The sequence below is a fragment of the Rhinichthys klamathensis genome, unplaced genomic scaffold, assembly GCF_029890125.1.
Source record: "Rhinichthys klamathensis goyatoka isolate OS25496 unplaced genomic scaffold, OSU_Roscu_1.1 h1tg000956l_1, whole genome shotgun sequence".
NCBI classification, from domain to species: domain Eukaryota; kingdom Metazoa; phylum Chordata; class Actinopteri; order Cypriniformes; family Leuciscidae; genus Rhinichthys; species Rhinichthys klamathensis.
In genome coordinates this window covers 10,191-35,915 of record NW_026607275.1, presented here as the reverse complement: position 1 = coordinate 35,915, position 25,725 = coordinate 10,191, and the positions used below count along the sequence as shown (strand labels likewise).

The following is a 25,725-nucleotide window of genomic DNA, read 5'->3' as shown; positions in this document are numbered from 1 at the left end:
TTGCAAAACGGTTGCTAGGGTACTATGTTTGGTTGCTAGGGAGTGGCTTGGCAGCTGCCAATCATGAAACTCCAAAGGCTTCTTGTCAGTAAGAATGATATAAACCAACTCCCACGCCTTTGTGACATTCAGAATGGAAGATATCCCTGTCTGGATTTTGGTTGCTAAGGTGCTTGACATAGGTTGCTAGGGAGGGGTTAGGATGTGTTGAGCTGATTCAGGATTGGCTGTTTGCTGCCCCGAGTCAAATTCATGTTTCTATGACTCTTATATCCTGAGATATCGCTTTGATCTGTTTCAATGGAAGTCTATGGGAGTTGTTGCTAAGGTGCTCTAAATGGTTGCTAGGGCGTGGCTTAATAGCTTCACAATTATCCTGAGAGACTGATTGGTCGTCTGAGTAAAATGAGCCCGCCCTCTTGTCTCTATGACACTGTGACCCAGAGCTATGTTCAATACAAAATCCCTATGCAATTTACCATAGTAGGAAAAACGCATGCATTTCATGGGCCGTCCTACACCATTGTAAGTCAATGGGGAAACTTTGGGCAGCTCCTGCCCCCCAGGGGTGCAACTTTTACCCCATTGTGAGGTATGCTCTTACAGAGCCTGTCAGCCTCTTCAAATGTGGCAAATCACACGTTTCTGTGAAATCCTCGTTCGGAGCTATGAGTCGTCAAAGTTTGTCGCAATGTTAAGTCTATGGGATTTTTTTGGAAGTTTGTTCGCCCCTAGGGCGAACATCGTACCCCCGATCTCTTATTAAAACTCATAGGACTCTTCTCCTCAATAGGCCGCACGATTTGATGCCTCATTCATGGGTCTGTGACAAAAGCTGCGGGAATAGGAGGGCGCCAAACTTTTTTCCTGGAATAGTAAATGTTATACTAGAAAAATTTTCAATGGGGGTCAATGGGGCAACTTTGGGCAGCTCCTGCCCCCCAGGGGTGCAACTTTTATCCCATTGTGAGGTATATTCTTACAGAGCCTGTCAGCCTCTTCAAATGTGGTAAATTGCAGGTTTCTGCGAAATCCTCGCTCGGAGCTATGAATCGTCAAAGTTTGTCGCAATGTTAAGTCTATGGGATTTTTCGGCCGCTTTTCCGCCCCTGGGGCGACCATCGTACCCCCGATCGCTTATAAAAGTCATAGCACACCATTCCCGAACAGGCCGCACGTTTTGACACCTCATTCATGGGTCTGTGACAAAAACTGCGGGAGGAGTAGCGCGTCAAAAAGTGGCCAGAAGAATAAGAATAAGAACTAGAATGTACATTTCCAGAAGAAAATGTGAAGTGGTGCTTGCAGTGGCAAAACTCGCCGCTCGGTTGCTAGCGTGCGGTTAGCTAGTTTTTACCAAGATGCTAGCGTGATTAGCATGATTAGCATGTTGCTAGCATCATGCTAGCATGATTAGCATGTTGCTAGCATCATGCTAGCATTATAAGCATGTTACTAGCATGTTTTAGTTAGATTCTCCCATTATGCTAGCATGTTGCTAGCATGATGCTAGCAAAAATAAGAATGTTGCAAACATGTTTTAGTTAGATGCTAGCATTATTTGCATCATGCTAGCATGATTAACATATTGCTAGCATCATGCTAGCATGATTAGCATATTGCTAGCATCATGCTAGCATGTTTAGCATATTGCTAGCATCATGCTAGCATGATTAGCATATTGCTAGCATCATGCTAGCATGTTTAGCATGTTGCTAGCATGATGCTAGCATGTTTAGCATGTTGCTAGCATGTTGCTAGCATCTTGCTAGCATGATGCTAGCATGTTTAGCATGTTGCTAGCATGTTGCTAGCATGATGCTAGCATGATTAACATGTTGCTAGCATGATGCTAGCATGATTAGCATGTTGCTAGCATATTGCTAGCATGTTTAGCATGTTGCTAGCATGTTGCTAGCATGATGTTAGCATGATTAGCATGTTGCTAGCATGATGCTAGCATGATTAGCATGTTGCTAGCATGTTGCTAGCATGATTAGCATGTTGTTAGCATGATGCTAGCATGATGCTAGCATGATTAGCATGTTGCTAGCATGATGCTAGCATGATTGGCATATTGCTAGCATGATGCTAGCATGATTAGCATGTTGCTAGCATGTTGCTAGCATGATTAGCATATTGCTAGCATCATGCTAGCATGATTAGCATATTGCTAGCATGTTTAGCATGTTGCTAGCATGTTGCTAGCATGTTTAGCATGTTGCTAGCATGTTGCTAGCATGATGCTAGCATGATTAGCATGTTGCTAGAATGATGCTAGCATGATTAGCATGTTGCTAGCATATTGCTAGCATGTTGCTAGCATGATTAGCATGTTGCTAGCGTGATTCTAGCATGATGCTAGCATGATTAGCATGTTGCTAGCATAATTAGCATGTTGCTAGCATGATGCTAGCATGATTAGCATGTTTCTAGCATATTGCTAGCATGATTAGCATGTTGCTAGCATGTTACTAGCATGATTAGCATGTTGCTAGCATGATGCTAGCATGATTAGCCTGTTGCTAACATGTTTGTAGCTAGTTGCTAGCATGATTAGCATGTTTCTAGCATCATGCTAGCATGATTAGCATGTTGCTAGCATTATTAGCTATTCACTGCTAGCATGTGTAGCATGTAGCAAGTCCTGTTTGCTAGCATGAGTCAAAAGAGCCAACCCCCATCTCTATACGATGTTCTGATGCAGAGATATTGGTCTTGCAAAACGGTTGCTAGGGTACTCTGTTTGGTTGCTAGGGAGTGGCTTGGCAGCTGCCAATCATGAAGCTCCAAAGTCAATGTGAATGTATAAACCAACCCCCATCTCTATACGATGTTCTGATGCAGAGATATTGGTTTTGCAAAATGGTTGCTAGGGTACTCTGTTTGGTTGCTAGGGAGTGGCTTGGCAGCTGCCAATCATGAAACTCCAAAGGCTGCTTGTCACTATGAAAGATATAAACCAACTCCCATGCCTCTGTGACATTCAGAATGGACGATATTCCTCTTTGGATTTTGGTTGCTAAGGTGCTCGACAATGGTTGCTAGGGCGTGGCTAGCAAGTGTTGAGGTGATTCATGATTGGCTGTTTGCTGGCCCGAGTCAAACGAGACCACCCTCATGTTTCTATGACAATTCAGTCCAGAGATATCCCTTCGATCTCTTTCAATGGAAGTCTATGGGAGTTGTTGCTAAGGTGCTCTAAATGGTTGCTAGGGCGTGGCTTGATAGCTTCACAATGATCCTGAGAGACTGATTGGTTGTCTGAGTAAAATGAGCCCGCCCCCTTGTCTCTATGACACTGTGATCCAGAGTTATGTTCAATATAAAAGCGGTTTCTATGGTGTAGGACGGCCCATTTCATGGGCCGTCCTACACCATAGTAAGTCAATGGGGAAACTTTGGGCAGCTCCTGCACCCCAGGGGTGCAACTTTTACCCCATTGTGTGGTATGTTCTTACAGAGCCTGTCAGCCTCTTCAAATGTGGTAAATTACACATTTCTGCGACATCCTCGTTCCGAGCTACGACTCGTCAAAGTTTTTCGCAATGTTAAGTCTATGGGATTTTTTTGGGCCGTTTTTCGCCCCTGGGGCGACCATCGTACCCCCGATCTCTTAGAAAAGTCATAGCACACCATTCCCGAACAGGCCGCACGTTTTGACACCTCATTCATGGGTCTGTGACAAAAACTGCGGGAGGAGTAGCGCGTCAAAAAGTGGCCAGAAGAATAAGAAGAATAAGAATAATAAGTATGTGAGATAACAATAGTGTTGCTTCGCCATAGGCAAGCACCACTAATAAGAACTAGAATGTACATTTCCAGAAGAAAATGTGAAGTGGTGCTTGCAGTGGCAAAACTCGCCGCTCGGTTACTAGGGTGTTCTGGGTGGTTGCTAGGGTGTTCTGGATGGTTGCTAGGGAGTTGCTAGGTGGTTGCTAGGGTGTTCTGAGTGGTTGCTAGGACGTTGCTAGGCGGTTGCTAGGATATTCTGGGTGGTTGCTAGGGCGTTGCTAGGCGGTTGCTAGGGTATTCTGTGTGGTTGCTAGGGCATTGTTAGGCGGTTGCTATGGTGTTCTGGGTGGTTGCTAGGCGGTTGCTAGGGTATTCTTGGTGGTTGCTATGGTGTTGCTAGGCGGTTGCTAGGGTTTTCTGGGTGGTTGCTAGGGCGTTGCTAGGCAGTTGCTAGGGTATCCTGGGTGGTTGCTAGGCGGTTGCTAGGGTATTCTGGGTGGTTGCTAGGGTGTTGCTAGGTGGTTGCTAAGGTATTCTGGATGGTTGCTAGGGTGTTGCTAGGCGGTTGCTAGGGTGTTCTGGGTGGTTGCTAGGGTATTCTGGGTGGTTGCTAAGCAGTTTCTAGGGTGTTCTGGGTGGTTGCTAGGGCGTTGCTAGGCAGTTGCTAGGGTATCCTGGGTGGTTGCTAGGGTAATCTGGGTGGTTGCTAGGCAGTTGCTAGTGTATCCTGGGTGGTTGCTAGGCGGTTGCTAGGCGGTTGCTAGGGCGTTGCTAGGCAGTTGCTAGGGTGTTCTGGGTGGTTGCTAGGGCATTGCTAGGCAGTTGCTAGGGTATCCTGGGTGGTTACTAGGTGGTTGCTAGGGTGTTCTGGGTGGTTGCTAGGGCGTTGCTAGGCAGTTGCTAGGGTGTTCTGGGTGGTTGCTAGGGTGTTGCTAGGGTAATCTGGGTGGTTGCTATGGTGTTACTAGGTGGTTGGTAGTTGTCAAAGATGGTTACTATTGAGTTTGTAGCATTTTATTGGCATGATTTAGCACTTAGCTAATCAATATTAGCATGTAGCTATTCACTGCTAGCATGTGTAGCATGTAGCAAGTCCTGTTTGCTAGCGTGAGTCAAAAGAGCCAACCCCCATCTCTATACGATGTTCTGATGCAGAGATATTGGTCTTGCAAAACGGTTGCTAGGGTACTATGTTTGGTTGCTAGGGAGTGGCTTGGCAGCTGCCAATCATGAAACTCCAAAGGCTTCTTGTCAGTAAGAATGATATAAACCAACTCCCACGCCTTTGTGACATTCAGAATGGAAGATATCCCTGTCTGGATTTTGGTTGCTAAGGTGCTTGACATAGGTTGCTAGGGAGGGGTTAGGATGTGTTGAGCTGATTCAGGATTGGCTGTTTGCTGCCCCGAGTCAAATTCATGTTTCTATGACTCTTATATCCTGAGATATCGCTTTGATCTGTTTCAATGGAAGTCTATGGGAGTTGTTGCTAAGGTGCTCTAAATGGTTGCTAGGGCGTGGCTTAATAGCTTCACAATTATCCTGAGAGACTGATTGGTCGTCTGAGTAAAATGAGCCCGCCCTCTTGTCTCTATGACACTGTGACCCAGAGCTATGTTCAATACAAAATCCCTATGCAATTTACCATAGTAGGAAAAACGCATGCATTTCATGGGCCGTCCTACACCATTGTAAGTCAATGGGGAAACTTTGGGCAGCTCCTGCCCCCCAGGGGTGCAACTTTTACCCCATTGTGAGGTATGCTCTTACAGAGCCTGTCAGCCTCTTCAAATGTGGCAAATCACACGTTTCTGTGAAATCCTCGTTCGGAGCTATGAGTCGTCAAAGTTTGTCGCAATGTTAAGTCTATGGGATTTTTTTGGAAGTTTGTTCGCCCCTAGGGCGAACATCGTACCCCCGATCTCTTATTAAAACTCATAGGACTCTTCTCCTCAATAGGCCGCACGATTTGATGCCTCATTCATGGGTCTGTGACAAAAGCTGCGGGAATAGGAGGGCGCCAAACTTTTTTCCTGGAATAGTAAATGTTATACTAGAAAAATTTTCAATGGGGGTCAATGGGGCAACTTTGGGCAGCTCCTGCCCCCCAGGGGTGCAACTTTTATCCCATTGTGAGGTATATTCTTACAGAGCCTGTCAGCCTCTTCAAATGTGGTAAATTGCAGGTTTCTGCGAAATCCTCGCTCGGAGCTATGAATCGTCAAAGTTTGTCGCAATGTTAAGTCTATGGGATTTTTCGGCCGCTTTTCCGCCCCTGGGGCGACCATCGTACCCCCGATCGCTTATAAAAGTCATAGCACACCATTCCCGAACAGGCCGCACGTTTTGACACCTCATTCATGGGTCTGTGACAAAAACTGCGGGAGGAGTAGCGCGTCAAAAAGTGGCCAGAAGAATAAGAATAAGAACTAGAATGTACATTTCCAGAAGAAAATGTGAAGTGGTGCTTGCAGTGGCAAAACTCGCCGCTCGGTTGCTAGGGTGTTGTTGGAGTTTGCTATGATGATGCAAGGCAGTTGCTAGGGTGTTCTGGGTGGTTGCTAGGTGGTTGCTAGGGTGTTCTGAGTGGTTGCTAGGGTGTTGCTAGGTGGTTGCTAGGGTATTCTGGGTGGTTGCTAGGGTGTTGCTAGGCGGTTGCTAGGGTGTTCTGGGTGGTTGCTAGGGTGTTGCTAGGTGGTTGCTAGGGTGTTCTGAGTGGTTGCTAGGGTGTTCTGGGTGGTTGCTAGGGTATTCTGGGTGGTTGCTAGGGTATTCTGGGTGGTTGCTAGGGCGTTGCTAGGTGGTTGCTAGGGTATCCTGGGTGGTTGCTAGGCGGTTGCTAGGGTGTTCTGGGTGGTTGCTAGGGTGTTGCTAGGGTAATTTGGGTGGTTGCTATGGTGTTACTAGGTGGTTGGTAGTTGTCAAAGATGGTTACTGTTGAGTTTGTAGCATTTTATTGGCATGATTTAGCACTTAGCTAATCAATATTAGCATGTAGCTATTCACTGCTAGCATGTGTAGCATGTAGCAAGTCCTGTTTGCTAGCATGAGTCAAAAGACCCAACCCCCATCTCTATACGATGTTCTGATGCAGAGATATTGGTCTTGCAAAACGGTTGCTAGGGTACTCTGTTTGGTTGCTAGGGAGTGGCTTGGCAGCTGCCAATCATGAAGCTCCAAAGTCAATGTGAATGTATAAACCAACCCCCATCTCTATACGATGTTCTGATCCAGAGATATTGGTTTTGCAAAATGGTTGCTAGGGTACTCTGTTTGGTTGCTAGGGAGTGGCTTGGCAGCTGCCAATCATGAAACTCCAAAGGCTGCTTGTCACTATGAAAGATATAAACCAACTCCCATGCCTCTGTGACATTCAGAATGGACGATATTCCTCTTTGGATTTTGGTTGCTAAGGTGCTCGACAATGGTTGCTAGGGCGTGGTTAGCAAGTGTTGAGGTGATTCATGATTGGCTGTTTGCTGGCCCGAGTCAAACGAGACCACCCTCATGTTTCTATGACAATTCAGTCCAGAGATATCCCTTCGATCTCTTTCAATGGAAGTCTATGGGAGTTGTTGCTAAGGTGCTCTAAATGGTTGCTAGGGCGTGGCTTGATAGCTTCACAATGATCCTGAGAGACTGATTGGTTGTCTGAGTAAAATGAGCCCGCCCCCTTGTCTCTATGACACTGTGATCCAGAGTTATGTTCAATATAAAAGCGGTTTCTATGGTGTAGGACGGCCCATTTCATGGGCCGTCCTACACCATAGTAAGTCAATGGGGAAACTTTGGGCAGCTCCTGCCCCCCAGGGGTGCAACTTTTACCCCATTGTGTGGTATGTTCTTACAGAGTCTGTCAGCCTCTTCAAATTTGGCAAATTTCACGTTTCTGCGACATCCTCGTTCCGAGCTACGACTCGTCAAAGTTTGACGCAATGTTAAGTCTATGGGATTTTTTTGGGCCGTTTTTCGCCCCTGGGGCGAACATCGTACCCCCGATCTCTTAGAAAAGTCATAGCACACCATTCCCGAACAGGCCGCACGTTTTGACACCTCATTCATGGGTCTGTGACAAAAACTGCGGGAGGAGTAGCGCGTCAAAAAGTGGCCAGAAGAATAATAATAAGAAGAATAATAATAAGTATGTGAGATAACAATAGTGTTGCTTCGCCATAGGCAAGCACCACTAACTAGAATGTACATTTCCAGAAGAAAATGTGAAGTGGTGCTTGCAGTGGCAAAACTCGCCGCTCGGTTGCTAGCGTGCGGTTAGCTAGTTTTTACCAAGATGCTAGCGTGATTAGCATGATTAGCATGTTGCTAGCATCATGCTAGCATGATTAGCATGTTGCTAGCATCATGCTAGCATTATAAGCATGTTACTAGCATGTTTTAGTTAGATTCTCCCATTATGCTAGCATGTTGCTAGCATGATGCTAGCAAAAATAAGAATGTTGCAAACATGTTTTAGTTAGATGCTAGCATTATTTGCATCATGCTAGCATGATTAACATATTGCTAGCATCATGCTAGCATGATTAGCATATTGCTAGCATCATGCTAGCATGTTTAGCATATTGCTAGCATCATGCTAGCATGATTAGCATATTGCTAGCATCATGCTAGCATGTTTAGCATGTTGCTAGCATGATGCTAGCATGTTTAGCATGTTGCTAGCATGTTGCTAGCATCTTGCTAGCATGATGCTAGCATGTTTAGCATGTTGCTAGCATGTTGCTAGCATGATGCTAGCATGATTAACATGTTGCTAGCATGATGCTAGCATGATTAGCATGTTGCTAGCATATTGCTAGCATGTTTAGCATGTTGCTAGCATGTTGCTAGCATGATGTTAGCATGATTAGCATGTTGCTAGCATGATGCTAGCATGATTAGCATGTTGCTAGCATGTTGCTAGCATGATTAGCATGTTGTTAGCATGATGCTAGCATGATGCTAGCATGATTAGCATGTTGCTAGCATGATGCTAGCATGATTGGCATATTGCTAGCATGATGCTAGCATGATTAGCATGTTGCTAGCATGTTGCTAGCATGATTAGCATATTGCTAGCATCATGCTAGCATGATTAGCATATTGCTAGCATGTTTAGCATGTTGCTAGCATGTTGCTAGCATGTTTAGCATGTTGCTAGCATGTTGCTAGCATGATGCTAGCATGATTAGCATGTTGCTAGAATGATGCTAGCATGATTAGCATGTTGCTAGCATATTGCTAGCATGTTGCTAGCATGATTAGCATGTTGCTAGCGTGATTCTAGCATGATGCTAGCATGATTAGCATGTTGCTAGCATAATTAGCATGTTGCTAGCATGATGCTAGCATGATTAGCATGTTTCTAGCATATTGCTAGCATGATTAGCATGTTGCTAGCATGTTACTAGCATGATTAGCATGTTGCTAGCATGATGCTAGCATGATTAGCCTGTTGCTAACATGTTTGTAGCTAGTTGCTAGCATGATTAGCATGTTTCTAGCATCATGCTAGCATGATTAGCATGTTGCTAGCATTATTAGCTATTCACTGCTAGCATGTGTAGCATGTAGCAAGTCCTGTTTGCTAGCATGAGTCAAAAGAGCCAACCCCCATCTCTATACGATGTTCTGATGCAGAGATATTGGTCTTGCAAAACGGTTGCTAGGGTACTCTGTTTGGTTGCTAGGGAGTGGCTTGGCAGCTGCCAATCATGAAGCTCCAAAGTCAATGTGAATGTATAAACCAACCCCCATCTCTATACGATGTTCTGATGCAGAGATATTGGTTTTGCAAAATGGTTGCTAGGGTACTCTGTTTGGTTGCTAGGGAGTGGCTTGGCAGCTGCCAATCATGAAACTCCAAAGGCTTCTTGTCAGTAAGAATGATATAAACCAACTCCCACGCCTTTGTGACATTCAGAATGGAAGATATCCCTGTCTGGATTTTGGTTGCTAAGGTGCTTGACATAGGTTGCTAGGGAGGGGTTAGGATGTGTTGAGCTGATTCAGGATTGGCTGTTTGCTGCCCCGAGTCAAATTCATGTTTCTATGACTCTTATATCCTGAGATATCGCTTTGATCTGTTTCAATGGAAGTCTATGGGAGTTGTTGCTAAGGTGCTCTAAATGGTTGCTAGGGCGTGGCTTAATAGCTTCACAATTATCCTGAGAGACTGATTGGTCGTCTGAGTAAAATGAGCCCGCCCTCTTGTCTCTATGACACTGTGACCCAGAGCTATGTTCAATACAAAATCCCTATGCAATTTACCATAGTAGGAAAAACGCATGCATTTCATGGGCCGTCCTACACCATTGTAAGTCAATGGGGAAACTTTGGGCAGCTCCTGCCCCCCAGGGGTGCAACTTTTACCCCATTGTGAGGTATGCTCTTACAGAGCCTGTCAGCCTCTTCAAATGTGGCAAATCACACGTTTCTGTGAAATCCTCGTTCGGAGCTATGAGTCGTCAAAGTTTGTCGCAATGTTAAGTCTATGGGATTTTTTTGGAAGTTTGTTCGCCCCTAGGGCGAACATCGTACCCCCGATCTCTTATTAAAACTCATAGGACTCTTCTCCTCAATAGGCCGCACGATTTGATGCCTCATTCATGGGTCTGTGACAAAAGCTGCGGGAATAGGAGGGCGCCAAACTTTTTTCCTGGAATAGTAAATGTTATACTAGAAAAATTTTCAATGGGGGTCAATGGGGCAACTTTGGGCAGCTCCTGCCCCCCAGGGGTGCAACTTTTATCCCATTGTGAGGTATATTCTTACAGAGCCTGTCAGCCTCTTCAAATGTGGTAAATTGCAGGTTTCTGCGAAATCCTCGCTCGGAGCTATGAATCGTCAAAGTTTGTCGCAATGTTAAGTCTATGGGATTTTTCGGCCGCTTTTCCGCCCCTGGGGCGACCATCGTACCCCCGATCGCTTATAAAAGTCATAGCACACCATTCCCGAACAGGCCGCACGTTTTGACACCTCATTCATGGGTCTGTGACAAAAACTGCGGGAGGAGTAGCGCGTCAAAAAGTGGCCAGAAGAATAAGAATAAGAACTAGAATGTACATTTCCAGAAGAAAATGTGAAGTGGTGCTTGCAGTGGCAAAACTCGCCGCTCGGTTGCTAGCGTGCGGTTAGCTAGTTTTTACCAAGATGCTAGCGTGATTAGCATGATTAGCATGTTGCTAGCATCATGCTAGCATGATTAGCATGTTGCTAGCATCATGCTAGCATTATAAGCATGTTACTAGCATGTTTTAGTTAGATTCTCCCATTATGCTAGCATGTTGCTAGCATGATGCTAGCAAAAATAAGAATGTTGCAAACATGTTTTAGTTAGATGCTAGCATTATTTGCATCATGCTAGCATGATTAACATATTGCTAGCATCATGCTAGCATGATTAGCATATTGCTAGCATCATGCTAGCATGTTTAGCATATTGCTAGCATCATGCTAGCATGATTAGCATATTGCTAGCATCATGCTAGCATGTTTAGCATGTTGCTAGCATGATGCTAGCATGTTTAGCATGTTGCTAGCATGTTGCTAGCATCTTGCTAGCATGATGCTAGCATGTTTAGCATGTTGCTAGCATGTTGCTAGCATGATGCTAGCATGATTAACATGTTGCTAGCATGATGCTAGCATGATTAGCATGTTGCTAGCATATTGCTAGCATGTTTAGCATGTTGCTAGCATGTTGCTAGCATGATGTTAGCATGATTAGCATGTTGCTAGCATGATGCTAGCATGATTAGCATGTTGCTAGCATGTTGCTAGCATGATTAGCATGTTGTTAGCATGATGCTAGCATGATGCTAGCATGATTAGCATGTTGCTAGCATGATGCTAGCATGATTGGCATATTGCTAGCATGATGCTAGCATGATTAGCATGTTGCTAGCATGTTGCTAGCATGATTAGCATATTGCTAGCATCATGCTAGCATGATTAGCATATTGCTAGCATGTTTAGCATGTTGCTAGCATGTTGCTAGCATGTTTAGCATGTTGCTAGCATGTTGCTAGCATGATGCTAGCATGATTAGCATGTTGCTAGAATGATGCTAGCATGATTAGCATGTTGCTAGCATATTGCTAGCATGTTGCTAGCATGATTAGCATGTTGCTAGCGTGATTCTAGCATGATGCTAGCATGATTAGCATGTTGCTAGCATAATTAGCATGTTGCTAGCATGATGCTAGCATGATTAGCATGTTTCTAGCATATTGCTAGCATGATTAGCATGTTGCTAGCATGTTACTAGCATGATTAGCATGTTGCTAGCATGATGCTAGCATGATTAGCCTGTTGCTAACATGTTTGTAGCTAGTTGCTAGCATGATTAGCATGTTTCTAGCATCATGCTAGCATGATTAGCATGTTGCTAGCATTATTAGCTATTCACTGCTAGCATGTGTAGCATGTAGCAAGTCCTGTTTGCTAGCATGAGTCAAAAGAGCCAACCCCCATCTCTATACGATGTTCTGATGCAGAGATATTGGTCTTGCAAAACGGTTGCTAGGGTACTCTGTTTGGTTGCTAGGGAGTGGCTTGGCAGCTGCCAATCATGAAGCTCCAAAGTCAATGTGAATGTATAAACCAACCCCCATCTCTATACGATGTTCTGATGCAGAGATATTGGTTTTGCAAAATGGTTGCTAGGGTACTCTGTTTGGTTGCTAGGGAGTGGCTTGGCAGCTGCCAATCATGAAACTCCAAAGGCTGCTTGTCACTATGAAAGATATAAACCAACTCCCATGCCTCTGTGACATTCAGAATGGACGATATTCCTCTTTGGATTTTGGTTGCTAAGGTGCTCGACAATGGTTGCTAGGGCGTGGCTAGCAAGTGTTGAGGTGATTCATGATTGGCTGTTTGCTGGCCCGAGTCAAACGAGACCCCCCTCATATTTCTATGACAATTCAGTCCAGAGATATCCCTTCGATCTCTTTCAATGGAAGTCTATGGGAGTTGTTGCTAAGGTGCTCTAAATGGTTGCTAGGGCGTGGCTTGATAGCTTCACAATGATCCTGAGAGACTGATTGGTTGTCTGAGTAAAATGAGCCCGCCCCCTTGTCTCTATGACACTGTGATCCAGAGTTATGTTCAATATAAAAGCGGTTTCTATGGTGTAGGACGGCCCATTTCATGGGCCGTCCTACACCATAGTAAGTCAATGGGGAAACTTTGGGCAGCTCCTGCACCCCAGGGGTGCAACTTTTACCCCATTGTGTGGTATGTTCTTACAGAGCCTGTCAGCCTCTTCAAATGTGGTAAATTACACATTTCTGCGACATCCTCGTTCCGAGCTACGACTCGTCAAAGTTTTTCGCAATGTTAAGTCTATGGGATTTTTTTGGGCCGTTTTTCGCCCCTGGGGCGACCATCGTACCCCCGATCTCTTAGAAAAGTCATAGCACACCATTCCCGAACAGGCCGCACGTTTTGACACCTCATTCATGGGTCTGTGACAAAAACTGCGGGAGGAGTAGCGCGTCAAAAAGTGGCCAGAAGAATAATAATAATAAGAATAATAAGTATGTGAGATAACAATAGTGTTGCTTCGCCATAGGCAAGCACCACTAATAATAAGTATGTGAGATAACAATAGTGTTGCTTCGCCATAGGCAAGCACCACTAAAAATTAGGTTCCTGTAAAGTTTTTACAGAATAATTTCCAAAAATTCTTAAACAATAAATTTAATAAAACAATAAATATACCATTATTATATATATTATAAATATACCATATAGCATATACCATTGATTTACAACCTTGTTATAGCTCAGAGTAGGTATGTCTTTAACTCTTTATAAATTATTGTAAAAAAAAAAAACTTCATGAAGAACTTCTTGAACCCGACTGTTATTCTCTCCACTTCTTTCTACAGTATCTCTCTGTCTCTCACCCCTGTGTTCAGGTCACACAGAGTCATTATGTTCTGCCGCGAGGTGAGGTGTGAGCTCTTGGTGTATGTGTCCCGGCAGGACTTTTCCTGTCTGAGTGCTTGTTAGTTCACATGCCCAAGCTTGTCCTACGAGCCTTTCCAGGAGACCTTTTAGCTGCCTGGCTGTCTGAATCAGCAGCGGGACAGATGTGCTGGGTAACAGTGCTCATCTTACCCCACAGGCCAACAGAGATAAAAGAGATGCTGAATGTCTCTTATGCTGGCTGCCAGGGACTAATGCTGTCTGCCCATTAAGGGTTCGAATTCCTGTCTTCATTGCTCAGTAACAGAAACTCTGATGGTCAGGGCGGTGGAGGTGGATTGAGATGCCTTTACTTGTCTGAGATTTGAAAATTGGGTGTTTTAATGCTGTAAATGATATAGTTGGATGTGTTTCATAGCATTTCAGCAAAGACACAAGAGAACTGACTCATTGGCACGGCACGGTATGGTTCTGACAAAATTAAAGCGATAGTGCACCCAAAAATTCCACTTGTCACGAACATTCTTGGCTTATTTGGGACAATTAAAATGTATGTGTCATAATCATTACCCATAAATTAATTTAAATGGAATTTAAATGGAATGTCAGATATTGATCATGTGATATTCTGTAGCCTGAACCGGTTTCGTTTCTAGGAATAGATGGCATTGTGTTTATCAATGCAGTACCTGTTTTACATTCACAACAGTAAACTGATAACTGTGTCAAACATAAACCTGACAACGCATTAAAACTGTTGTATGAACTGATTTGAAATTATTGAGGTCAAAGCATAAATAGACATGGAGTTTGCCATGGCTATGTGTGTTTTGTTCTTAATTTGTATAAATTCATATATTTGAAAACACTGCAAGCAACTTTAGTTAAAGTGTCTGCTAAATGTCATTTTTTAGTACAGTAAATGATGTATATAAGCTGTTAGCTAGGCTAGTGTTGCCTTAGTCAACCCTAGGTCCTGAAATAATTCCTCTTTTTTGAGGACTTACTTCCTTACAAACCCTGCAAGTATAGCTCAAACAGACAGTTGATACTTTACGTCTGCTCTCCGAGCTGTTCGTGTCAGTGAATTTCCCATCATTTTCTCTAAGAGGTCTTTTCCTGTCGGGGACTGCGACTTATAAACAAGAACAGATTTATACAGTAATGATGGCTGGTGTTAACTTAACTCGTTTTCTCCTCACACATTAAATCAAGTACATTTTTTCAAAGCAGACAACACCCTTGCAATGTGATTTTACTGCCAAATATGAACGATTAGATAAACAAGCACAGGCGGAGCACGCTGTAGCTCATGCGCATTCACACGCAAAAAAGAAAAAGAGGTGGAGGTGTGTACATTTGCAGTGCTTTATTCAAGTTACAGAATATATATATATATATATACGCTGTGGATGCAAATCCTTTCAGTTCTGTGAATAATCTCTGAGGTTGTGGAAATCCCCAGGTAGAAGGCACAGAAGAAGGCATTGTTACAACTGTCGGTATGCTTATCTACCCAGATATGCTGTCCTATTTGAGTCATTCTGACTTACAAGATCTCCACCTCCATAATACTACACCGTTTTCTCATGATAGTGAAGTACTTAATGACATCTGCTGTGCTTGTATGATTTTTAGTTGATATTATTCTAAATTAGATATGTACACTTTCAGTAACACTTTCACTGATATCATTATCAAACAGTAATGCTTGATATTAATAGTTAGAAATGTCACAAAACTATATTATAATTAACATATACATTTTTCTCTGCCATTACAGGTATTCTGTCAGCTGGTGAGCACAGCTTTCCTTTTCAGTTTCTCATTCCAGGTAATTCTCTTTAATTGTTTTATTTTCATTTTAAAGAGCATTTTCATTCAGAGAAACTTCATGTTTGCCATTAAATGAGGATGATGTGTGCAATATACGGAGAACACTCAGGTGTGTTAAAGTTAAAGTGCCTGTGAGGCGGGATGAAAGGATCGAAGAAGGGTTTAATTTTAACCTTCGCTGCAAAAATTCTTCCTGTTATGGCCCTGCCCCTTCCTGCACAAACACATGCCCCATAATGAGCTATTAAGTGGAGGCATGAAAGCAACATTCCTGGCTACTCATTGAGTCTGCAGCTGCGCCCTCTGCAGACAGATTGTATGAACAAGTATCTGATCAAAACAGGGGCTTTCCAGCCCATTAATCATGAATGCATTTGGCATAAAATATGGAAATACAAAAATAGAGAAATAGAAATAACTTTATTTAATATCAGTGGGTTGTTTTGGTTGAATTTATGTGTGGTTTGCTATTATTTATTCATCTGTCAGAGCATCTGAGCCTTCAGCTTATGTTTTGCTTCTAAAACAGCTTTAGAACGACAGCACTTAGAATTGTATTGATTCATTTTATTGATTTGTGAGCTCTAACATCATTCTGTCATTATTCAGCATTCTGGTCTTTTTGTCAAAGACATGATTATTTTATTAGGTGGCTTGAATAGGAAAGCTTTTGACAAGCCCAAAAATAAATTCGGTAACACTTAATTACACATTTACAGTGTCCTTGTTGCACGTTACAAAGAAATAACAGAAAATAATTACATGCTGCTAACCCAATCCTAAATCTAACCGCATGTTGTTAATTAAAGTTGCTCAGTACTTAAATGTATAATTAAGTAAACTTTGTTTATGTCCATTGTAGCATCCGTTCCAACCTCGTTCGAAGGCCCCTTTGGGAAGATTTTATACAAAATTAGGGCTTTTATTGACACTCCACGTTTCTCAAAGGACTACAAGACCCAGCGACTCTTCTACCTTCTCAATGTGCTCAACCTCAATGAGTTGCCAGACATAGAGGTGAGACTTCACCAACATTTATTGATTAGCTATGCCCCCAATAAGATAAGGTATTATGAAAATAATATATATTTTACAATATAATATCACATTATCCTATTTCTTTTATTATCTTGCTTACCAATTCCTATCTGCCCTTGTTTTCCCAGCAACCCAGCTGTGCTGTGACAACAAAAAAGTTTACCTACCTCCTGGTAAAAACAGGCACGCTCATGCTGAAGGCTTGCAGTGATCTGAGGGGATACACTCCTGGACAGATTATTAAATTATCTACTGAAATCCATAACAAGTCTGGTAAAGACACCGGCTATGTGATGGCCAGCCTTATTCAGGTGAGAAAAATTATAATAATAAAAAAAATACTACATTTTCCCAGAATTGTGGTTGATGATTTAATATACATATAATGTAAAATTGTCAGATAATGTCACTCATTATAACTGTGTATGTCTGTGCAGAGAGTGTCCTATAAGACAAAGCGGCCAGTGTTTGATCTGCGGCCCATAGCAGAGGTCGAGGGTGCCGGGGTGAAGGCTGGCAAACATGCAGAGTGGAGAGAACAGATCATCGTCCCTCCTCTTCCTCAATCAGGCCTCACTGGCTGCAGCCTCATTGACATTGAGTATTTTATCCAGGTATGGGACAGGAAATCTTAACCTTAGCTCTACATCTTCATAATTTGCTCACCTTCATGTGACTCCAAATTTTCTTCTTTTTGTTGAACTGTTTGATTCACGAATGAATCATTCAGAGCAGTTTAGTGAATCGGATTAACTGATTCATTGAAAAGTTCTGGCTTAGTGGGTTTATTTCGAAAATTAAATTAGTCTGATTCATGAACTAATCATTCAGATAAATTTAGTCATTGGATCAAAATATTTTGACTCAGCAAGCTCATTTCGAGAATCAGTCTTATTCATGAAAGAATCATTTAAAGTAGTTTTATGAACCAGATCAACTGATTAATTAAAGTCCCACTCCGATCATATTTTGAGCTATTTTTAAACATTCCCAGTGGTCTTTAAATTATGATTATGATGCAAAAATCACAAAACCTGTGCCGTTTTCTGGGACTTCGCTTCAGCAGAGCGGCAGTAGCTCATTAGCAATTCGCCTCTGCGTTGTGGGCGGAGCCGTTGGCACGGAGACGACCCTCCCCCTGCCCGTTGCTGAGAGCTCTGTCTCTCCCGCTAGCTTACACCCCCAATACCGGTGGGGCAACAGTATTATATACACGTTAATTATTATTATCCGAAGTTAATCAAAGTTATCACCGATCATTATTTCACTCCAAGACGTCGCGTGTGGAGACGCCCAGTGGAGTTCCTACGTCACAACTCCAGTCTATTTTAGCCGGCATTTTAGCGTCTGCTACTGATTCACAGCCATTTGAATGTAGAAATACTCAGAAATACAACTTTGAGCTTATTTTTCTCAAGATATGTCCTCTAACATCAGAAAAATGCCACAAGAACATGTTAACACCTAGAAAAACATTATTTTCATCGGAGTGGGTCTTTAAAAAGTTCTGACTCAGTGAGTTGAGTTCAAGAACTGAATCAGTCTGATTTATGAATCAGTTATTCAGAGTAGTTTTATGGCCTGAATCAACCAGTTCATTGAAAAGATTCGACTCACTGAGATGATTTTCGAAAAACCAAATCAGTCTGATTCATGAAGAAATCATTCAAATAAATGTTGTCATTGTAACAGATGATTCATTATAAAGATACGACTCAAAATAAGGATTTGTGCACAAACCCGACATTGATTTTTTTCTCTCATGAACGTGTGATTTTCATTTCACTATTGCTCAAGTATATTTTTAGATTGCACTGCTGTAGTCTTTCAATTTTAGATTCATCATAGCTTAATATCATGAAGTGCGTCTGAGAAATTTTCTCCTCGCAGGTTTCCTTAAAATCTCCTGAGGCTGTGGTCACGTTACCCATATACATTGGGAACATTGCTGTCAACTTGACTCCCTCCATTCCGCGCCCCATTGCTCACGGCGCTCCGATGCCTGCCATGTCGAGCCTCAGCCCTGCATCCGTAGTCCCCAGCGCACCTCCTGTAGAGGACAACCTGGAGGGTGAGCTGGGTGCTGGAGGAGTAGACAGCGAGGAGATCCCCACCAAGAGTCATTCTCAGCAGGACCCGTCCGGCATGCCTCTCTCCGTGTCCCCCGGTGCGTTCGGTCACGCGTCTGGTCCGGTCCCGCCACAGAGCCAGCAGCACGTCCAATCCTCAGACGGCTCTGCGCCTGTGTTCTGTTTGTCCACAGGGGCCACCATACCTTTCTTTACAGATGGTAATTCAACGCCAGTGCCCACTTCCTGTCCCCTCATCCTGCCCCCTGAATACAGCACCTGGGAATACCCACATGGTGAGTGATTCTTGAGAAGGTCATTACCCTCGTTCTGTAAAAAGTCTCACAGGAATCCCTTTTTTTTTTTACTAGTTGACTGGTCAATGTTTATCTTATGTAAATGACTAGTATTTGTTACAAACTCTATACTCAATCAAAGCTTAGTGTAGCTAGTAATGTAGGCCACTAGGCCTTCATAATGTGTAGTCGCATAAAACATTGCTTTTCATTGATCTAATAAGCAGCATGGAAACAGATTTGGAAACAGAAGTAGCATTGAAAAGCAGAGTATGTCAGTTGATGTTTCAAACTTATTTTTACCCGGGTTATTATAGTTAACTAAAACCATAAAAAAAACTTTGTCACTTGAAATAAAATACATTTTAACTGAAATAAATTTTAATAAAAAAACTAATTCACTTCGGCTAGTTGCAAAGACCACATTTAAAAATTTCATTGATTTTACTTTGTACTAAAACAACTCAAACTAAAACGTAAATAATAATTAAATAAACTATGTAGACATAAAAAAATAATACGGTAATACAAAAGTAATTTGTACTTGTGTAACAGAGCAAAGCGCGCAGCACATAGGCCTAGGCTATTTACTTATTTACTTATTTATTCATCTAAATTCATCTCATTTCCAGGCTATTTACTTATGGCTATTCATCTAAACGTCACGCTCACAAAATATATATTTCCATGAAAATTTGATGTGTAAGTGATCATGAAATATATTATATTAATATATAAATGAATTAATGAACTGTCTAAACGTATATAGAAATATATTTTATAGAGTTATGTAGGCCTATATTCAAAATTGTTTAGTGTTGTTTTTTCTGTAAGTTTAGTTTTATTAAGTGTTTGCATTTATTGCATTGTTTACATTAATAGCCTTTGAAGCTGATATGGCAATAAACAAGTACAACAAGAACAACATTCAAATATGTAAATAATACATATCTAGGAACTGTATCTAAGATTAATACAACACTGGAAAATTTGTGATATTTATTTTTGCATTGAAACACTTGCATCCAAGTAACGGCGAGACGCACAAACTTTGGATCAGTTTTGTGTACAGTAAAAGTAAATCTAAAACATGAGCTAGTTGTTGTAATTCAAACGCTCTGCTATTTTATTCCAAATGTTACTTCTGGTTGGTGGCTTCTGTTAATATTTAGTTTATATATGGGGTTACATTTCAACTAAGGTTAATGTTGCAACCCTCAAATATGTAAGAGTGTGCGACAAGCTGTCACTTGTTTACAGCAAGTAGTAGAGCAAGCTCAAGTGAAATTATTTAAGCTAGTCTACACTGGCCCAAAGTATAGTGGCAGAACTGATCGACTAGCCTCGTAACAGTGTTGGGTAAAGTATTCTAAAAAAATTACATCTTCAACAGTGTAAATAGATTACTGTACTAATTACTCTCTCTAAAAATGATTGCATTGCTTATTACTAATTACTTTCTAAATCCCATATCAACCTCGACCAGTTGAACGATACAAGGATAGACGTGAAACTGCTCTTTTAATTCTTTCAAATGAATAATTTAAAATTGCATAAATTATTTTTGAATTGACCAAAGTTTTTAAAGGGAGGTTGCATTAAAAACATACATTTTAACATCAGACGTTAAATTCTGATATTAAATCCACCATTGTTTTATAAAGAACTGTTCTATAGTCTATACAGTATTTGATGCAATTACACCAGAGGTAACTGTAATTAAATTAGAAAAATTTAGAGTAATCCCTTTCTTTCTTTACTTTTTCAAGGGAAAATGTCCCTTGTTTTTAAAGTGTTAATGACTTAGTAATGGATTACACCCAACACTGCTTGGTAGCAGCAAATATAAGTCTCTCATTTAAAGATCTAGAATTTCTATGAACTAGACATGACCCTGTCCCAGTGTGACTGTAACTGATTATGTAACCAAATTAATTGCTGAAATATTTATTTATTTATTTTTACTCGAATTTTCAGAGCCGCCTCCCACATATGAGGAAAGCTGCAGTAGCAACAACTCAAGCTTCAACAGCAGCATGAGGTAGACCATTCGGAGGCCTCGCTTCTTCTGGTGCCCCTTGCTGGACGGCACAGGAATTGCTGCCCTTCTCCTCCATGAACCAAATCTCTTTAAAACTCATACATTTTTAGTTAATCCCCTCAGAACATAAATTCAATGTTGGAGAAAACAACCCTGAAACTGTGTGGGGAGAACGTTTCAGTGCCTAAGAAGATGTAGGACTCTCGACCAACCCCTATATGAGACGCACTCCAAGTTCTGCTGAAATGAATACCAGCATCTATAACATTTTGAAGTGAAAGTTACACTGAGAATGAGTTTTCATTCAACCAAGGCTGGCCTTATGTAGAGCTCATCACAAAACAAGTAAAATCTGAAATATTATTCTGCCGGGCTGAAAGTCTCGTTGAAGGAATAAACAATCCTCTCCTTGTGACGATCAATATGAATCATAAAGCGCTCCATGCTTGCGCCAGCAGGAATGGCTCTTGAAAAAGATGTTTGGCCACAGAGAAAGTTACTCTTGAAAGAACAAGTTTTATTTATTGATGGGGATTGATGTTGGAGGTTTTCATCTGACTTCAAAATTCAACTCATCACCAAACAGACACTGTGTGGATACAGCTTTGGAATACCAATGTAGTTACCATCCTGGGCACATAAGTCATTATCACTTGGCCAAAATGGTAGCCACTGTCCCTTAAGAGAACAACATATTACATATCATTTATGAACTAGTTCATTTTTGTTTTACAGAGATTTTTTTTGGAGGACTCTTTGGACTCCTGACTTTGTGTTTTTGTTACCTTATATTACACAAAACAAAGCAAAATAATCATAATTCACCCTAGAATTATTATTTCAAAGTATTTCAAAGAACAGTCATTTGAAGTGTTATTTTTGTTTGTTTTTTTTCCTTTCAGACTTTGTGTAATATCAGTGCTGTTAATATGTTAGATGTCAAAAATTTCAGATATGAATCATTTGAAATCTGATGCGAACTGTGCATGTCTTTATATGTGACTCTTGTTTGGTCTTATGCGTTGATATTTGTCATACTAGCCCACAGCAAATAGAGATTTATGATGGTTTTTCGGTGAGGCCTTAGGCTGTACTTGGATTGTTGTCTACAGTCCTTTAATATGGCAAACACTTTTTCATTATGACCTGATTAGACCCTTGAACTGTTGAAGAATTTAAAAAATGGAAGCACAAAAAGGCACTTTTTTATGTGTACGTGTGTATATATATGTGCGTGAATGTTTATTCCTCCCCAGTCTCCAAAATATAAATGATGATTTTCCATATTTAGTTCAGTATTGTGGTACGTTTAGTACTTTATTCAGTGAGCAAAGAAAGTCAGATTTAGAACAGAACTACAGAACGGACCACATTTATCATGTTCTAAATGATTTTGTATGATGCAAAACTACAAGACATGTTTTTGGCACTTACTTGTTACTTTATCTTTTCTCTTTGTGTTTGTTTGAAATTTACCATTTACAATGCTGACAGAGAAGAATCATTCAGGTCATTCTACAAAAAGGGTGCCATTTCAGTCCTTTATATGTAAAAAAAAAAAAAAAAAAAAAAAAAAAAGAATGAATAGCTGGTGCCACTTAAATTTTTTTATGTAGCTATATTTTTAAACAAATGAACAAAAAATATGTTAACTTTTCTTTTTCTTTCATCATGTGGATCCATTTTCTGGCCTAACATGCCATAATGACATTATCATACGGCATATTTCAGAATGCAATCTCTTCAAAGGAAAAGTCGACACTAGTTTTTTAATCACTTTATCTTATATTTTGTAATATTTGTCAGTAGGGCAAATTGGTCAATTGGGGTAAATTGACAGTCTGATATTGTGAATATTGTGAAATTATATGTAGCTTGAAATTAATAAATGCAATTAATTAATAGTTAAACATTATATAACATAGAATGTTTAAGATCTTATAAAAATGTATTTTAAAAATGACCTAATCAGACTGCAAAAGGCACCTATTTTTTAGAATGACCCGTTCATATTTATATCAAGGGACCATGTCTTTGCTGATTGTATCCCAGCAGGCCACTGTGACTTCTAACAGTGCAGCTAAACTTAAATTCAGATTGTTTCTTCACTGTGAGCAGCACAAATGTTAAGAACATTCTAATAAAAAAGAACATTGTTATTGTTTATCATCAAAATCCAGTGAAGAAACCCTGACTTGAACACCCGTTCTCTATTTTCAAACACATTTTGCCTTAAATGTGAATCTGATGCATCCTGGTCCCATTGTAATTGTAAAGAAGACAAGTACTTTGAGATGATACTGTGTTTCTTTTCCTCTTTGGCATCAGAAAGAATCATAAGAGAAAGGGAAAGTAGATTGTTAGTTATTTTAGCACTGCAGGTGAAAGAAATTATTAAAATTGGCAAGTCATCCATTTCTTGAAATGTTAAATTTGCAGCATGGACGAACACTATTTTCTGTCTTTTCCTTTTCACCAAAGATTCAACAGCATGTATCAAGTTTCATTTCATCATTGCATGGTACTTTCTTCCAGCAGGTTTTGATATAAAGTAGCATGATTGTGGATCAATGTTCAATATTTGTGACAGAATCGAGCTTGTACAGCAAAGTAATGAAATCACTTAAATTCTCATCCCCACCCCACACACACCCCAAGATGTTGCTTATTTAAATTTACAATTTTAAAGTTAATCTTGCTTATTTACTTCTAAACAAGTGATTAAAGGGGCTATTTGTAGAATTCAGAAAACCTTGTTATCAGCGACACTGGTGGCCGTTAAGTGAACTGCAGACAGCTTCTTATTGCTCGTGCTTGCACTCGTGAACACGTAACGTACAAGAGGCCGAACGTGATTCCGATATACTCACAGCGAACTTGTTTTTTGTTCTTAGCTTAGAAGTAAAAATAAGTTGGAAATACCTTTGCACCAATATACTGTAAACAAACATCCTGACACCGTACAGGCTGCTGAGAGTGACGTTTAGATGAATAGCCATAAGTAAATAGCCTAGGCCTATGTGCTGCGCATTTTGCTCTCAATAACAAAACAAACACACAAAAAAAATGACAGCATGACTGAGAAAGCGGCAGTTAAGAAAGCATCTGATCATAGCGATGTGGATATTTTTGCACCAGCTCTGCAATGTAATTCACCGGAATAATCAAAACAGATGAGGTGATTCAAATTACACAGTTATAATAGTATATTTAAAACTAAAGACTTTACAGATATGGCTATGTGAGACTATAGTTTGAATTAATCCCTTTTCTTTTCATGACATATTGATATTACTGTACAGTATGGGTCTTTCAGCATGAGCCTGAACATTGTAAAACCATTCATTTCATGTGTCATTGAACGGAAGAAAGGATCTCAGGAGCGTGCGTAAACGTCGCATCCTTTAATTTTCCCGGCAAAAAACTTCCTGAGTCCTTCAGTCTACAGGCTTTCATTGACAACCAGTAATGGTTATATAACAATTTGTTCTGCATTATGTTGTTCAGTAGCCCTAAATAGATGCACTAGATGAATAACCGTGAATAGCTGGATTGCCAGAATTGATTACCTGGATTTCAATTTGATTCTCATGGACAGTTTTCTGGATGGCAACAGAAGGAAATGGGGTAAAAGATCAAGCGGCCGGCTACACATCCAGCACTGCTGCCTCTTTCTTGTTGCCATAGAAACTGATCCCAATCCATCATTATCACAGAGCCACACAAGGACATGGACATTGGTGTTTAGCCTGCATGAATAGTACACACTCTGAAGGCCATAGAAAAGGAAGGTGGTAACGAAAAAAATGTATATGGAGAATGTTGATGGGTTGTCAGATAAATTACTTCTTTGCTGAAGTAAAAGGCCTATTGTATCGTGGTCTTGGCTGGCCTGCTGGCATGGTAAAATAAATAAATAAATACACTTGAGGATCAAACCCCACTATTCTTTCCTTACAGATAATGAGCAAAGGTTAGCAATGTCCGATTCAGGAATGAATCATTCATTTGAATGCGCTGGTGACTCAGAGTGCAAGTCTATATTGCCATTGGATAACTGAGCTGATATTTGAAGTGAACTGATGATTTGGCTGATGGCAAATATATACTTTAAAATAGAAGTTTGCAATGAAACATACTGTAAATATGAGAGTTTCATCAACACATTTTTTTTCAGCCAAGTGATGTTAATGAACTTTGTATATAATTTCATGTGAATACAATTTTTAGATTCTAAATGATTAAATGTTTTATGAATCATATCAGCAAATTGTACTCGGGCAAATAAAATTAATTATAACAACCCCTAATTAAAAAACATAATACGTTTTGATTTAAATCATGTTATATGCCACTCTAGGATGCTTTATTGGTTTAAAATATTTACAAAGGGTAAAACTTTATAAATAAACATGATCAAAAGATAAAATATATATATTTTTTAATTTTATTTAAATACCTCTAGTTTTGTTGGTTGGTTTCAGTGGGGTTTAGGAAGTTATCAGCTTGGCCATATTTACAAATATTAACACTATACAGCGTTAAAAAAAATGTATTACAGCTTTTCTATTTTCCAAACCTAATTGAATTGTTTATGTAGCCTACTGTTGAACTTCGCCTTTAAAATTAGCCTGAAATTAGTCCCATAATTTCCCCATATTCCGCATCCAAAATTCAGTTAATAGATTAATTAAATACCATTCCTTATGGTAAGGCAAACCCGAATTAAATATTTTCAAGATGAAAACTGGGATTACCTCATAAATAAACAGACTCCAAA

At 40.6% G+C, this 25,725-nt stretch overlaps 1 protein-coding gene and 1 long non-coding RNA gene across 3 annotated transcripts in view; both read left to right on the top strand.

Annotated features, from left to right (window-relative positions):
• Positions 1-22,225, top strand: part of arrdc1b (arrestin domain containing 1b) — a 61,397-nt gene extending 39,172 nt beyond the window's left edge. For both annotated transcript variants that reach the window (XM_056244288.1, XM_056244289.1), the window contains exons 3-8: positions 15,449-15,499; positions 16,364-16,518; positions 16,668-16,850; positions 16,977-17,153; positions 18,430-18,904; positions 20,882-22,225. In XM_056244288.1, coding sequence (XP_056100263.1) covers positions 15,449-15,499; positions 16,364-16,518; positions 16,668-16,850; positions 16,977-17,153; positions 18,430-18,904; positions 20,882-20,949 — 1,109 coding nt within the window. In that variant the 3' untranslated portion in view covers positions 20,950-22,225. The remainder of the gene's footprint in view (positions 1-15,448; positions 15,500-16,363; positions 16,519-16,667; positions 16,851-16,976; positions 17,154-18,429; positions 18,905-20,881) is intronic.
• Positions 22,226-23,062: 837 nt separating this feature from the next.
• On the top strand, positions 23,063-23,687 carry LOC130078692 (uncharacterized). Its single transcript, XR_008805955.1, has 2 exons — positions 23,063-23,106; positions 23,274-23,687. It is a non-coding gene; the product is annotated as an uncharacterized LOC130078692 (long non-coding RNA).
• The last annotated feature ends 2,038 nt before the right edge of the window (positions 23,688-25,725 follow it).